General features: G+C 37.0%; 1 protein-coding gene across 1 annotated transcript; it reads left to right on the top strand.

Moving 5' to 3' along the window:
• The first annotated feature begins 2,403 nt into the window (after window positions 1–2,403).
• Window positions 2,404–16,294, top strand: LOC123551976 (ultra-long-chain fatty acid omega-hydroxylase-like). The gene is made up of 10 exons (XM_053541521.1): window positions 2,404–2,559; window positions 5,033–5,214; window positions 5,950–6,074; window positions 9,206–9,268; window positions 9,944–10,067; window positions 11,224–11,356; window positions 12,191–12,320; window positions 13,522–13,803; window positions 14,180–14,245; window positions 15,881–16,294. The coding sequence occupies exons 1-10, from the start codon at window positions 2,430–2,432 to the stop codon at window positions 15,984–15,986; spliced, it is 1,341 nt and encodes a 446-aa protein (XP_053397496.1). The 5' UTR covers window positions 2,404–2,429; the 3' UTR covers window positions 15,987–16,294.
• The last annotated feature ends 1,085 nt before the right edge of the window (window positions 16,295–17,379 follow it).

Below are 17,379 nucleotides of genomic sequence, written 5' to 3'. Positions count from 1 at the left end.
ATAATGGTGTTCCCACGTCTCGGGTCAAGTGATAAACTCCTGTCCAAAAACGCATCTCCCTATGCGTTTTAAATCCGCAAAAGCCTTTTTGAACTCGGCGCTCCTATTCACCATCTTTAAATAACCTCGGAACCCAGTGGGCACTAACTTCCGGCATTTCGAGTTCTTCAGGAAAGATATTTTTCACAATTGAACATGACACTCAGAGAAATTTTCACGGTAGGAAATGTTCAATTTATCCGAAAGCAGTGCGGTTAAATGTCTCAAAACATTTGATACTCTGAAACATGTAAATATTTAGTGTTACACTTAAAACATTTTGTCGTCAAAAACTTTTAACATTTGGTGGTCTAAATTCTAAATCATTTTGTAGTCCGATACCTAAAATACGGCTTAAACATTTGGTCGTCTGATAACTAAACATTAAGCAGTTTTGATAATCTCGAAAACATCTGGTTATCTAATGGCTAAAAATGATCTTTCTTAAAAAAAAAATGAAACTGTCTTAAAAATGCCGTTCTGATGTATGCCGCCCTTAAATCTGATTAGATCGACAGTACAACAGCATGATGGTCCTATCGGAACACCGTAGAAGTTGATGACCTCTGTGTACAGCTTAATTCGCAAGGGTTTATAGTAGTATAAACAACTAATGTTAGTTTAAGATGGAAGTATTTCCAAAAATACCATTGATTTTACAAACGGTTTTTCTAGTTGTAGGAATTCTTATTTTATATTATGCTATTTTGTTTTTTATCAATTTACGCCGAATAAACCAGAGATTTAATGGAGCAAATGGGCCAACAAAATGTCACTGGTTGTTTGGAAGTTTCGTTCATGTAAGTAACAATTTATAAAATAAAGAAGTGCATTTTATTTGACCTTGCGGGGCAGGGTTTCGCGACGGTCCACTACATTATTGTACAGGGTATGTGCTACAGTGGACGGATAGCTCAGTGGTCGGGGGTTCGATCCCCGGCAGCTACTCGGGAATTTTCAGAAACGCTTTTCAGTGTTTCCCACCCAACTAGAGATGTACTGGTCAGGAACTCAGGCAATCCTTGCGTGTATCAGTGCTATACACTGGGCACGTTAAAGAACCAGGCTGTCTATTCGCAACGAGCTAGGCTAAGTTAGCCACACAAGCCTGTATCTGATTTCTGATCTCTCTGCCGTGGGGGCTTTGTCTCACTCTGTCCCTCTGGTCAGATCGCTCTGTGTCTGTACTAGTAGAGGATGAATTATGCGCCCTGTGTGGCTGCATTTGAACTATGTAAAGCGCCTTTGAACGTGAAATTGATCATGAGAAGGGCGCTATATAAATCTGGTATAATAATAATAATAATAGTACCAATGTAGCGTAGAATACTTAAACTACCTATTTTGCTCGGTTTTTTACCATTAATTGCATATTAAAGTCAGAGATTAACTCCGCCCCGCCAGGTCGAATAAAACGCACTTTATATATTGCAAACTAATTATTAGTTTATAATATCCGTATTGGAAAATAAACTGTCAAATTGAGGTCAACTGCCACATTGTCAAAGTTTTATTAATAGATCTAAACACTTCTTTGTGAGAGGTTAATATCTAGATCGTTTTGAAAACAACATGTAAAACCATAAATAGTAGTCAATGTACACAGCTACAAGATTATATTTGTTTGTGAACCAACGCTACAAGTGTCACAGGTTCCTGCATAATTCTTTTATCACCGTATTAGATCTAGATCTACTTTTAATATTTGCTGAAATAACATTTTCCATCCTGGTACTCTGCTACATCCTGTACGCGGTATCTCATGTTTGCACGTTTAGAGTTTGGTTACCTTTTAAATCAGACCGAATATGAATGCGGCTCCAAGTATTTTAAAGCGGCATGCCTCCAGATCGTTCGACATCAAACAAAATAATTTTTTAGATATCTTGAAATAAATGCTATATTTCAGCTTAAGAAGGCTTTAAAACTTAATTACTGACAAACTGTAGATCTATGTTACGGAAACACATGATAATTTGCTGTTTTGACTTACTACTTTTTACGATGAAAATCGAAAAGCGTTAGTCACACGTTTACTCCAGGTAAACTGTCTCGATTATAAATACCCATATTCTGTGGTCATTATTCACTACTTTAGATATAGCGCTATTGGTTACGACGACGAGAAAATGTCTATTTCGGCGGCGGTCCGGGGTTCGATTCCCTACGCGGTCTTCTTTTTTTTTCTTGATTTGGAATCTATAAAATATTTTAGAAACAAAAAATCATATTCTAATGTTCATAATACGACCAAACTTCAGTTTGAAAGAAAGATTATTTTTAGCCAAATCTGGAGGTCAGTGCCTTTAATTTTTAATGATGTTAGACCTATATATTTATATTCGAAGTATCAATGATTTCGGTTCCCAGCTGACGCTCATGAAAGGGCGATGTACCTTGTTGAAATGGCAAACACCTATGGGAGCGAACAAGGATACGTTCTACTATGGGGCATTTTCAAGAAACCAATTGTGGTGCCCTGTAGTCCAAAAGTGATGGGGAGTATATGCAAAAGTAATGGTAAGTCTTGTAAGGAATGGGAATGTTCACTTTGTGAAGTATTCGCTTCGCTTTGACTGAAAAAGGTATTTTTGATAATTGTTGCCCAGATTTCAATTTGGTGGGAATATATTAGTAAGAATTGTATGCAGGTTAAGTGTATTCTTAGTTTGTATGTACTTTTACAACGAAAAACCGGTTGACCGTTGAGGGTGTAACAAATACAGCATGTGATTTGACAACTGTGGCGAATACTGACTGTAACAATACAAACTGACAACTTCGCCTTGGTCATCGACAATACTTTTATATCTAAATTAATGCCAGTATTGTATACTCAGCGTCACTGAAAAGTTACCACCCTATTGACCCTAATATTTTAAAAATCATATTGAACTGTATTAAATGCATAACACGACGATGTTTTTGATCCAACTGAGTAGTCATTGGTGCAAAGATTTGTCAAATTCGATTAACCCCATTTGAGTCACTGGCTGCACGTGCAAAATGAATTTTTCAACAAAAGTCGACATGTACGCAAATTTTATCGCAATTCATTCATCTCACTTAAAAGTTAGTGGACAGACTAAGAGAGAGACATTCAAAACCAGAATATCTTTGCTAAGAATGCCACATTTAAGGGACGCTCAACATCAGGAGGCCATTGTTATGGTTGGCGCCGTTGTAATGAAGTATTTCGACCCCCATAGAATAACGACCCCACGGTCATTATTCTATAGAAAATGTGACTCCTTTCCTGTAAAATATTGACTCCCCTTATAAAAAACTGACTCCCTTTGAAAACTCTATAGAATAATGACCCCCGGTCATTATTCTATAGAAAAACTGACCCCTCCAAGTAAAATACTGACTCCCTAAAGATGACTCCCTTCGAATCTCATAGAATAACGACCCCGGTTATTATTCTATAGAAAAAGTGACTCCTTCCATGTAAAATACTCACTGCCGAAATTACTACATTCGAACTCTCATACAATATCGATTCCGGACATTATTCTATTTAAAAAAGTTACTCTTTCCGTGTAAAACACCGGCTCCTAAAAAGACTTTCGACGATAATATCTATTAAAAAGTGATCCCCACCAAACCTAACGGACAATTTTACTAGATCTACAACTCTAATACCCTCCATTGCCAATAGTTAACATTTTGATTGTACTACTACTACTGGTGCCGCTACTTCTATTGCTATTACTATATGTACTTCTTCTTCTTCTACTACTACTACTACTACTACTTCTACTACTACTACTACAACTGCTACTACTGATACTACTATACCTGCTTCCACTAATACGTCTTGTACATCTACCTCTTCTTCTCCTGCTGCTGTTGTTGCTGTCACTTATTCCTCTGCAACTGCCACTACCACTGCCACTACTACTACTACTACTACTACTACTTTCTATTGTTGCCGCTACCGTACTTTACTGCCACTGCTAAGTATTGCAACTTCTATTAATACTAAGTTCTATGCTAGCAGTTTCTTGTGCAGTTTTCTTCTGAAGAATTACTTCATACCGAAGTTTGCAGGGATTATTGACACTGGTGTGTTTTGTGAACGTATTGTGAATTGTTATTTTCCTGAAAAAAATGTATACACCAAGATACAGCGTCTAGAAATAGAATCCCTTTTCCCGTTGCGGAATGCTCTGATTTCTGTGTCAAGTGATGGTATCTGGGGCTAATGGTCAAACGGAAGGACGTACGGACAAGGGCAAATCTATATGCCCCCCTCCACCGAGTTGGGGCATAAAATGCAGCAATTAGGCCTCAGATACATGAGTTATCACTAAATTTGACCAAATGACCGGGGGTCGCTTTTTTATGGGAGTCAATATTCTTCGTGAGGTTCAATTTACTTCACGTGGGGGAGTCATAGTACTATGATCTGGAGGTCATAATACTATGACCGGGGGGTCACTTTTTCTATAGAATAATGACCGGGGGGTCATTATTCTATGGGGGTCGAAATACTTCATTACACCGGACTTAAATTTCGTGAAATTGCACGTCGTATGGGCTGATCACACCTGACAGTCATGAAACTGGTAAGGAGACATAATCAGACACGGTCTGTGAGTGATAAACCGCACACAGTCCATGAAAAGGTGACGTCGATATTGTATAAAAAATAAAGAGGTATATATGAGTGGTAACTTTTCAGTGACGCCCAGTATATATATTTGATGTTATAAATACGTTTTATTCTGCAATGGGGTCAGAAAAAAGAGAAAAAAATCTATAAGACATGTTTTTCATTCTTATCCTTTCCTTAATATCATGTTTACTTGTTGCTGTAATTGTACAAATCTATGTTAAGTACTAATAGGAATAAATATGTTTGAATTAAAACAACGGGGTTACACGCTTGTGTTGAAATGGATTTCACTGTCTGGTTGAAATTTTCTGCTAAGCTTCCGGGTTTTTTTTTTTCAGACGGATAATATTCTTAAATGCTTTGTATTATCAGAACCAAAGTCAAAAGGACTTGGGGGCTCTTATCGGTTTTTACTGCCATGGCTAGGTGAAGGATTGCTTGTTGCCAATGGAGAAAAATGGGCGCGAAACAGACGTCTGCTAACTCCCGCCTTCCACTTCGAGATTCTTAAGCCTTACACCAAAGTGTTTAACCAATCAGCTGATATACTTGTGGTAAGTGTTTTTTACCCCGGACATATCTGTATAAAATCCCCTTGGAAATTAAAAGTGTGTTCATTTATTAGGTATTGAGCACAGATATTGTTGCTAAATTTTGTAATTGATCTTAAATTGGTGAAATGTTCTCAAATATTAGATGCGAATATTCCAGCACTTCCGCTTAGCCCAGTAGGTAGAGCGTTGGTCTACGGATCGCGGGGTCGCGAGTTCGGTCCTCGGGCAGGGCGTATGTTCTCCGTGACTATTTGATAAACGACATTGTGTCTGAAATCATTAGTCCTCCACCTCTGATTCATGTGGGGAAGTTGGCAGTTACTTGCGGAGAACAGGTTTGTACTGGTACAGAATCCAGATGGTTAGGTTAACTGCCAGCCGTTATATGACTGAAATACTGTTGAAAAACGGCGTTAAACCCAAATCAAACAAACAAACAAACTCCCTCTTAACGAGTATTTAGATGCTACTATTTCTGGACTAGCCCTTAACCAGTATTTCAGATGTGAATATACCGGATTCACACTTAACAAGTATCTTAGGTGCGAATATTACAGGACTCGCTCTTAACTAGTATTTTAGATGCGAATATTTCAGGACTCGCACTTAACCAGTATTTAGATGTATATGAATATTCCAGGACTTAACCACTGTTACTAAAGTTACAGTTAACAAGTTCTGAATGAAAGCTACATTTGGTGTTAGCTAAATATTCGTGTCTTTTCTTTTTTTCAGAAAAAGCTGATGATGAAAGCAGAATGTTGCGAGAGGTTTGATGTTTTTCAGCACATCAGTTTATGCACATTGGAGGTCATACTCAAATGCGCTTTTTCATACAGTAAAGATGTACAGAATGCTGGGTATGATCTGTTCATCTTTGATACATCTGCACGGGTTTTCCATACACGTTCATATATCTTTAAATAAAACTTTATGATTAATGGTGACACACGCTACAACTTATATTTAATTGGTGGGCTTTGATTTAGGTGATGCGGGGACGTGGTGGTGGTGGTGGTGGTGGTGTGTGTGTGTATGTGTCATATGGGAAAATTAGACCCATCGATTTTTTACACGAGTGAAAATATTTTATATAGCGCAAAGAAGGAGCCCTTTACTTTATTTAAATTCATGGAAAAAGTATTATAGGTATTTAAGCTTTGCAAACGATGTGATAATATTCAATGCATTGTCTTTCTTATGAATATTTTATTTTTAAAATGAATTTAAAAGAAAATGGTCTTTTTTGCGTATACTTTACGTCTGTCTATCTACAATTAGAAACATAGTAAAATATGGATAATTTGCTGAAATTTCTTCAGTTTAACAAAGAATAAATAGATTCTTATGTGCGCTTAAAGACCTTTGCAAACGACTTAGTAATCTATATTCATTTAGCTATTGTTTCATACTAATTTCAGTTTTCTAGGTGAAGAAGAAAATGGTCTTTTTTAAGCATTTTACAGATGAGTATAGGTTTTTTTTCCTTATCGGAAAGACTCGAACATTCTCGTATGCTTCCGTCAATTCTTACGGAATTTAAGCTCCTTAACGGTAAAGACTGATATCTTCTCACCCGCTTAACAGCACACATGTACGGATTTATTAATTAGTGGACGCTCCATAATATGATTTGTTTACAGCCAATAGTCAATTTTAAACAGCTTGAGGATCGAAGTTCAAAATTTAAAAAAGAAACGTTGAAATTTGAGGCGGCATATTTTGGGCAAGTTAGAAGTAGAAAATCAAAATTCAAATTTTAAAAGGATGATGTTGAATTTAGCTTACATTGAATTTCGCAGACTCGGAAATCGAAATTAAAATAAAAAGAATTCGTCGAATTTCGAGGCAGAATTGAAATTAGATCCGGCAGGATGACCGAAATTCAAATATTTTGAGGGGAGCGGTCGTCCAGTGGATAATGTGGCGGCCGCTCAACCCAGGGGTCGTGCACCAAAGGGGTCACGACCATGACTTCTCATATGACACCAGTACTGGTTTTTCCAGGAAACTGGCTGTTTAAAAGATAGTTTCACAGTCAATACCAGTTTTAAATTCGATTGCTTTGAAAATTCGAGCAGGCTTGAAACATAATACCGGAAATAATCTATTTAGATTTTTAACAAGGAGCTGTGTTCAATAAAGGCTTGATGCCCCCGGTGGCATCCTTGTCGATACAAAGCAACCTAAGTCCAAAACGAGGTCAAGTTCAAGGTCAAGGTCAAACTGAGGTCAGGTGATGTCTGAAGTTGAGGAATGGTCACAGGTTACATCTGCATTAGTATCAAGTCATTCTAGTAAGGGGTATTGATGCTAGACGAAACGGTCCCATTTGGTTAACCTCGTACGGACGGATGAACGAATGAACGGACGGACAGGACAATCACTATATGCCTCCCGCATCAGTAGATGCCGGGGGCATAAAAACTTGAATTTCGATATATCCGATCTTGCACGAATTTTAATCTTTGAATCTTGAGCAGATCGCAGTTTCAGTATTATACTGAAATTCAGCTTTTCAAAATTTGAAGTACGATTTTCGAGATGGCTCGACACTAATTGCTTGCTCGATATTTGACTTTTTCATTTCAATATCAATCTTGGAACAGGCTGTTCATTCAATACGAGATCGAAATTTGGCTTTTGGAATATTATAAATTTCGATCATTGAGCTGGCCCGAAATTAAAAGCTATTTTGAAATTTGACGTTTTTCGATCGATAAGTTATGAAGTTGAATTTCGATCTTCGAGCTGGCATAAGATTCTAAGCTAGTTGGACACCGCTCACGACATAATAATAAATGTGCAGTTATTTGATTGCATAAAAAACTACTTAAAATCTTTATTTCATAATCATGAACATCAAAGAAAGTATTATAAAAGCGAGTTTCCATCTGATTGTAAGAAAGTAAAAATTACTTTTGGAAAGTCATTGTTTGGTTTTATAATAATGTGTTTGTTGAGAATACCGTTATAAATGGTATTCTGATTAAACCACCAACTACCATTTAGGTTTCTATTTTCTAATCTATCTTTGCAATCACTGTAAATTAGACTTAACAATATCCCTAAATCCATATGATCAAAAGTATTAATGTAACGGTACATTGGCGAAGAAGGGTTAGACATCGGCCTGAAATACGGAGTAGGCCGAAAACTAGCGAACAGTCTCGACAGCCGATTTACCTGGCCGAACGTATTATCGGCTTTTGTGGTGATTTTCACGATGGGTCTAATTTTCCCATATGTGTGTGTGTGTGTGTGGGGGGGGGGGGGGGGGGGGGGGGGTTAGGGCTTTAGGTGTGTAGTTATTTTGTATGCTCTGTATACAGATCCCCGCCCGTCCCTGAAATAATAAGCGGTGGAACAGCTGGATCTTTCCACGATCATAAGCTAAAACGTCTACGCATGACATAAATATGTGTGTTTGTGACTTAGACATATTATGTACGAAGGGGAGGGGTGTGGGTAGAGAAAGCGCCTAATAGAGAACATAACATTTTACATGACTTCTCATCTGTCGAAGGGAAGGGGGCGCTTCGTTATATTGTTTTACCAGCTGAAGAGTAGAATGACAGCTGTTGTTGACTGCACTTAAATGATTAACTGGGCGAAATGTGTACTCTATCCAAGTAGCCACTGAGTAAGACTTCGGCTTCGCCGGCCGATGGTGTGCCAAGTGCACCATATGGGATGGGAAGATTCAAATGCAACAAGGAGAAGAGCAGATTCGGATGCAAATTGCGTCACAGGATATCTCGGTTCATTGTCTCATTCTAAGGACAGTTATTTCAGTTGCAGAAGGCAGGGGAGCGAACTCACAGTCGCAGTTTGCTTTCTGACTACAAAAATATCATCGACTGAAAAAAAGCTAAAACATGTACTCGATCTCCAGTTATATATCATTGGAGATATTTCCTGACAAATTCTTTCCATTTTTTTTTTCATTTTCTATTGTACTTAATACGTCTGCTTTCTTGTTGAATTACAGAGAAACTAATCCATATGTGAAAACAGTCAACAGGTTGACAGACGCTGTCATATACAGGTTTCTGTAAGTTTTTACTTCCTCTTGTCAAATAATTTTTATCCTAGAAATCAGGTGTGTTTAAAATCTGGTTTTGTTTTTACCCAGTCTGCTGATATTTAACTTGCTTGCCTTCTATGCGTCAAAAGAATCTTATAGATTTTGTTGACCGATTGCTTGGCTATCTATTGGTCATACCCGTCTCCTTTTAGGTGAAAACCCGACTCATGAGTTCATGTATTTATGTTCTCATTTAGTCACGTTCTTTTATACATAAATATAGAATATTAGAATATTTTTATTCATAGATAGGCAGTTTGCGTGTCGGATAATAAAAGTGTTTACAAATGTTAGAGGAATAGCATTTTAATAATATGACCTAATGAAACATAAATGTAACCCTGTTACTAAAGTGTACCATCATGACAACGTTAATAAATTCAGCTTTTAAATATTACATGTAATCAGTCACTATAGAGACATTATCATATATCTGATTAAATTTTACCCTGCTAAATTTCTAATATGGACTGGTACATCATGCAGATTGGGCAGTACCATTTATTATCCAAAGGAGTGTTCACTGAAAATTTACTGCCTGACTAGCGAACAGTGCAGACAATGGTCGGACGTGCAGGCTGATCTTGGTCTGCACTGATCGCAAAGGCAGAGCTGGCTTAATGTTAAATGCATATTTTACAGGCGGCCTATAACGTTTTTCGATACCGTTTGGAACATCTGTCCAGTGGGACGACAGTTTAATAAAGACTGTGAATTTGTTCACTCCGTGGCCGAGGAAATTATCGACAAACGGAGAGAAACGCTGGTAATGTATTTGAAAATGACTTTTTTACAGCGGAAAACATTTTAGACCAGTATTAAATATTTCGAATCCTCATTAGGAACAATAAAAAGGTTCCGGAAAATTTGCAAACTAGGTAAATTTAGGTAAAATTTATGGAAAATAAGGCAGTGTCAACATTTTCCCCGATTATTTAAATAATCTCTCCTCGTGTTATGCTAAAAATGTGTTGTGATTTTTTAGTGTACCAGGCTTTCGTCATTTATATACTTAGATATCTTTTCATACGTTTCTTCTGGACAAGTATATTTGTCCTTAGATACCATTTTTGCTTGGTGTCACGACATTCCTAAAAGCTAATTCCTCTAACTGCGAAGGGGAGCTACTTTGATACCCATGTGGACGTTGTCCGTCATCAACAATTTTGCTGTAAACACACTAGAGGTCACAGTTTTGATTTTGTCTTGAAACATTGTCAGAATGTTTGCCTCAAAAGCATGTCGAACGAGATCAATACTGTTTCATCTTTCAAACCCTAGGTGATTACGGCATATGTTAAAAATCGTAAGGAACATCTGCATCTAGAGATCGCATTTTCTATCTGAACTACAGAATGATAGTATCGACAAAAACATACTTCAAGTTTGAAAGTGGGTCATTTAGGGTGTAAAACTTCGTAACTAGGTAAAGTTATTGGAAAAAAAACTAGGCAACAATTTCAACTGATCATCATACAACATTATCAGATTGATTGTCTTGATGAAATTTAGGTCAAAAGTTGAAACAGGTAAATATGACATCTAGTTCAAGGGCACTTGGTCAAATCATACTTAAATCTTGTTAACACTCTAGATGTCACATTTTCTTCTTGATCTGCACGAAACGTTGTAAGAATGTATGTCTTAATAAAATCGAAGTTAAGTTTGAAACTAGGTCATCTGACATTAAACGTTAGGTCTCTAGTATACATCATGATAGAAAAGCCTTGCACACATTTTAGATGCCATATTTTCTACCTGATCTCCATTAAGCATGGTCAGAATGTTTATCTTTTTTTTGAAATTTAGGTCATGTTAGAAACTAAATCATCTGAAGTCAAAACTTACTTCAGGTGGGCGATACAGGGTCTTCACGGTCCACATTTGCTTTGATGTATTTTCTATAATTGCATATTTAACAGGAACAGACCGGAAGTCCTAAGAGTGGTCGGTACATTGACTTTCTAGACATCCTTCTAACCGCGAGGGATGAGGAGGGTCGGGGACTCTCAAGACTGGAAATCCGAAACGAAGTTGACACATTTTTGTTTGAAGGTGGGTAACATGTACATTTAGAATGACCTGTGAGGTACCGGTTGTTATTTATTTTAGTTCCACAAGGCGTCAGAAATGGAACAAAGCCATAACTATTACAATATGTCACATATTATCGTCATTGTGACTGACATAGTGACACAATTTATAACGGGATAAGGATTTAGAATTGACTAAAGTTTAAACTGTTATATGTTATTATTCCTTCTCTTGTTATTCCTTCTCTTGAGAAGAAGGAATATTATAGTTCAATAAGTCACACTTGACTGAGCCTTAGAAATAACCTCTGACGTTTGACTATTCTTTCCTAATTGAGGCGACTCTCTGACTGAACGCGTTCCATGGATTACATATTACTAAACCCGAGGATGTTATTTCTTCCATTCTTGAGGAACATAACATACATTCAGTCGACCAGATAGACAAATATCAGCCAATGTAAATGTAAACAACTAAATATTATCGTTACCTTGAAATGCATAGTTAATATATGAAAACAAACCCCATTGCGACCCTCTAATTATGCGCAACAAATTCACGCAATCGTAATTGATTAACCGGGTCAATGTCTTATTGCCGTATTTACTCTACTGAAAGTGGTAACAAATTTAATTTGTTGTTGGATTTAACAATTTATGTTAAATAACTAGCGTAAATACTTACTTGAAATTTTTTGGCAGTATAAAACAGACATTGCAACCAAAATTTTACAAGATGATCATTTTATATTTATATAGATATGCCCTAGAAGGAACTTTTGCTATGCTTTATCTTGTATGGTGTATGCAATGCATTAATATGGATTATATCTACGTTATTTTTCCATATTTCAAGGGTATGACACAACAGCTAGTGCCATATCATGGATCTTGTATTCTCTGGCGGAAAATCCCGAATGTCAGCGAAAATGTCAGGCGGAGATTGACGAAGTACTCGATGGTAGGGAAAGCGATGATCTGGAATGGTGCGAAGCTGGGTTATACTTTAGTGCATTTCTGTCACGTTTTCTAAGAATTCACTGTAAAGAATAAACACATATTATTATAGTGTAATTCAGAGACAATTTTTTAAGTAAATTATGATAAAAGTTTTAGTTTATCAACATAAGAACAGGAATTTCACTCTAACCTGTGTTTAGCAGCTGGCCCAGCGAGCGACACAATTCGCTACTTAAGGCAAGTTGAATTAAAACAAGAGTCAGTTTGGGAAGTGAGTTGTCTGGCTGCCTAAGGCAAGTCACTGCTTAATACAGGTGGTCGATATATCAGGTTCAGCTGTACGTACATGTGCTCTCACTTTTGTATTGCGTACATGTGGTTTTACCAGTTATTTACTCAATGTACACTGGCCGGCTTCCTCTTGGTATATGTAATATATTTCAAACGTTTTTTCAAGTTAAACTTTGTAACAAACTTATGATGATAATATATCCTAAAAAAAGTGATTGTAGAATTCGGAAGTGGCAACCCTCAAAACAAAAAGTACCACAAAGCATTGTTATAATTAAGCACATATCTGGCATTAGTTTGCGACATGCACAAGTATCTTAACAAAGTGAATGAAGTGACCTGTCGAACTGATTAAAATCAAACATTCAACATCGTGCCAGTAGGACAATTGTTTCAAGAGTGCTTTCCAATACTTTTCAGGCTGTAAATATGCTAATGCATTACAACTCGATTGAAACTTTCGCCACATTTTTACTAAAATAATTACATAATAACTAATGTAGTATATGCATTCTGCCAATTTTAGCGTTGATAGAAAACCCCATTGTAACAGCTTCTGTTGCTTCACGTGTCAGTTTCAAACCTATGTGTTCCTGCTAAATGCCAAAGTAAAGATATAATAAATTAATATGTTGTTTTTATTTTAATAAATTAGCTATCTTCCTATAAATTTGAATGAAAATTGTAGTATCATACAACAAGGATTGATTTTACGGATTGTTTTACATTTTAATTAAATGATCGTCAACTCTAATTTATTAATTGAAACGATATTGGCCTTTAGTTGATTATTTAGCAGTGGCCATGAACGACAAAAAATAACAAAAGCAATCAATAAATGGCATGCGCCCACTGAATGAGAAATATTTTGTAGTTAAAGTGGCCGGTTAGATTTGTGTTTAAAGTTTACTTTCATATTACGCACTGCTTTGATAGGTCAGATTTAAATCAGCTGGAATACCTAACAATGTGTATCAAAGAAGGTATGCGCTTGCATTCCCCGGTGCCTGGTGTGAGCCGCGAAACAACACAAGACTTCGATCTTGGCGACAGAGTCGCCCCTGAAGGAACAATTATCGTTATAAATATTTGGATATTAAACCACATGGAAAATGTATGGGGTCCAGATCATATGGAATTCAAACCAGAACGATTCTCTAAAGAAAACATTGACAAGATCGAACATTTCCAGTATGTGCCGTTTTCAGCAGGGCCAAGGTCTGTACACGTGTATTGTGCTTACAATACTTAAAGATACAGTTGGGTTTTTTTTTAAAAATTAAGTCATAAGTGAGAGTTTCAGAGTGATACGTTTGCAAACTGTAAACATGCAATTTATTTAGCAAGTTAAAATGCCAGCATCATTGCCGGATGTTGACTAATTGTCTTAAAGGTGCACCTTCTACCTCGGAAATATTGCATACAAAATCCAAATCTAATTTTGCAGATTACTTGACAGGAAATGAACACTTTTTTTTATCAAACACTGATCTAGAAATGAATTATCAAGATATTGAAATTAGTTAGTGTTTATACTATTGTCACTGAACGAATTAGTAAAGCTTGAACGATCCGATTGTCAAATACTTTTCAGGAACTGTATTGGACAGAACTTTGCCTTAAACGAAGAAAAGGTTGTACTGTCAAAGTTATTGAGAAAGTAAGTAAATACAATAGACGAAATGATCCGGAAATATATATTTTTTGTAACTGTTCAAATAAATTAGCAACGCAGAGTCGTAACAAGTCTTTTGTCAGCAGCGTATTCTGGAGTAATCAGTTTTTCTGTCTGTCTGTCTGTCCATTATTCTTTTTCCTTGTGTATGTTTGAAAAGTAGATACGCCCCTACTTCAAATTCAATGTCCAGTACACCCATGCCAGGTCCGTTATTCCGTGATTCAACCATACTGCTTACGCTCCTCCTCTCTCCCCATTAGCGCCTAATACTTTGCTTTCAGTCAAGCCTCGTTTTAAATATATTCAGATGATTTTTATAAGCTGCGATTGTAGGACAATTTTGGTCATATGAAATATTGATTATCACTTATAAAGTTCATGTTATAATTGTAAGATCAAATGAATGTGAACAGAGACGAAAAGGTATTCGAGTTTTTAGTGCAACGGATATTTTTATCTTTTCCGTTTTTGTTGTGTTTATCATCCATCTGTTACTTTTGATGTGAAGCATTTTTATGTATTTTTTTTCTTTTCAAGTTTGTTTAAATCCTGCCCCTTAGCTGTCTTTCATATTGTTTGTTTTTTAGATTGAAGACATATTGATTTTCTCCTGTCTGTCTGTCTGTCCGTCTGTCACAAATCTTGTCCGCACTCCAAGTCGAACATTTCTCATCCGATCTTCACCAAACTTTGTTTGCCAATAAGTCCTCGGCCAAGTTCGATAACTAGCCAAATCGGCCCAGGCACTTTGGAATTATGTCACTTAAATGACCCTTGAATGGCCCTTGAATTACCGGTAGACCGCTTACTTCAACACCGCTTACTCCAACACTTATCTGATAGGCCGCTTACTCCAACACCGCTTACTCCAACACCACTTACTACAACACTTTCCAACACGCTTACTCCAACACCGCTTACTCCAACACTTATCCGATAGGCCGCTTACTCCAACACCGCTTACTCCAACACTTATCTGATAGGCCGCTTACTCCAACATCGCTTACTCCAACACTTTCCAACACCGCTTACTCCAACACTTATTTGAAAGGCCATTTACTCCAACACCGCTTACTCCAACACTTATCTGATAGGCCGCTTACTCCAACACTGCTTACTCCAACACTTTCCAAAACGCTTACTCCAACACCGCTTACTCCAACACTTATCCGATAGGCCGCTTACTCCAACACCGCTTACTCCAACACTTATCTGATAGGCCGCTTACTCCAACACCGCTTACTCCAACACTTTCCAACACGCTTACTCCAACACCTCTTACTCCAACACTTATCTGAAATGCCATTTACTCCAACACCGCTTACTCCAACACTTATCTGAAAGGCCGTTTACTCCAACACCGCTTACTCCAACACCGCTTACTCCAACACTTTCCAACACGCTTATTCCAACACCGCTTACTCCAACACTTATCTGAAAGGCCGTTTACTCCAACACCGCTTACTCCAACACATGACATAGTTTCGTATATTCTGCATGTGTTCTTTTAAAGTCGAACGTTATTTGGAGCAGAAAAAAAATAACCTTTCGTTTGATGCCATACTTTGCTCTTACTATATTTTAATGTTTTACATCTAATCTAATGCTTTATTTCAGTTTTACATTTAGACTGGATCCAAATCATAAAGTTGAAAAGAGCCTTTCGGGCGTCATGAGAACAAAGGATGGAATGTACATGTTTGCTGAGAAACGGGAACTTTGAGACGACAGTGAAACTTGCGGGCTGATAATTTGGACATATTTTAAAATATTTTATATATGAAATTGATTTGAGGGCGAATGTCTTAATGCGTAAATTCAGACTCACTTAATAAAATCTGTAAGAAGACCCTCTGGAAGCATAGAATGCAACCAAACAAAATGATAGCAGACCAGGTTTGATTGAGTCTGTTCATTTTAGGTATTGAAAGTGCAACCGTGACCCCTCACGACCCCTAGCACGTGCAAAAACGGAGTTCTATTATTGTTATGTTTGCTTTGCTCCGTACAGCAGGAAAAAACACACGCAAGCTTGCTTTGTTGGTTATCATTGTGTCACAGTTGAAGAAAGTTATAATTTTTTTTTTTGAAAGATACACAGCTAAGCATCACAGAAAAGGAAAGTTACGACCAATGATATCATGAATTAACGGTGTTTACATGTTATTGCATCGCAATCTCTGAAGCTTCATTGGCAGAGTAATTCAATTTGAGAATCATTATAATTGATTTCAGTGTGTCTGTCATTTTATTTACTTGTTTGACTCGGCAAGTAATAAGTGATGTTGTAAGGAGGAGGCAACTCTATCAAGCATTTTGACTGAATTATGGCCCCTTTTCGACTTAGAATGAATGTTAAAGTTTGCGTACCACCCAAATATTTTCAAAGTCCATTGAGATATTGCTTTCATATTTTGCATACTTGTTTACCATCATGACCACAGTCTGTAAAAAGGAGGAGGCAACTCTATCAAGCATTTTCTTTAAAAAATCTTCTTCTTAAAAACCACTAAACCAAATTACACCAAACATCACAGGAATGATCCTTGGGTGGTCCCCATTCAAAATTTTAAAAATCTTCATAGAGCCTTGATAGTTGGCCTGTGATATCATCCTATGGTCCTCTTATCAAGATTATTCAAATTGTGACCCTGGAGTAAAAAGAGGCCCCGCCCCGGGGGTCACAAGTTTTCCATAAACTTATATAGTAAAAAACTTTAAAATTCTTCTTATTTTGAACCACATGACCTAGGCCTTTGATATTTTGTTTGTAGCATTGCCTTGTGGTCCTTTACTGAAATTATTAAAATCATTACCCTGGGGTGAAAAGAGGTCCTGCCCTAGGGGATCTCATGTTTAACATAGACTTGTATAGGAAAAAAACTTTAAAAATCTTCTTGCCTGAAACTGCAAGGCCTAGGCTTTTGATATTAAGTAGGTTGCCTTTTCTTAGTATTTCTCTACCAAAAGTGTAAAATGAGAGTAAAATCAGTCATATTCTGCCGGGGCACCTAACGGTTCAAAAGTTCAAATATACACGGTTCACCAAAAGATGATTTGCCAGTCCCTCTTTTCTTATTTAACCTTTACATGCTTTAGCCTGCTAAATTTTTTAA

Source organism: Mercenaria mercenaria, chromosome 4 (genome assembly GCF_021730395.1).
Source record: "Mercenaria mercenaria strain notata chromosome 4, MADL_Memer_1, whole genome shotgun sequence".
Taxonomy (NCBI): Eukaryota; Metazoa; Mollusca; class Bivalvia; order Venerida; family Veneridae; genus Mercenaria; species Mercenaria mercenaria.
The sequence above is the reverse complement of the archived record's forward strand: the minus strand, read 5'-3'. Positions and strand labels throughout refer to the sequence as shown.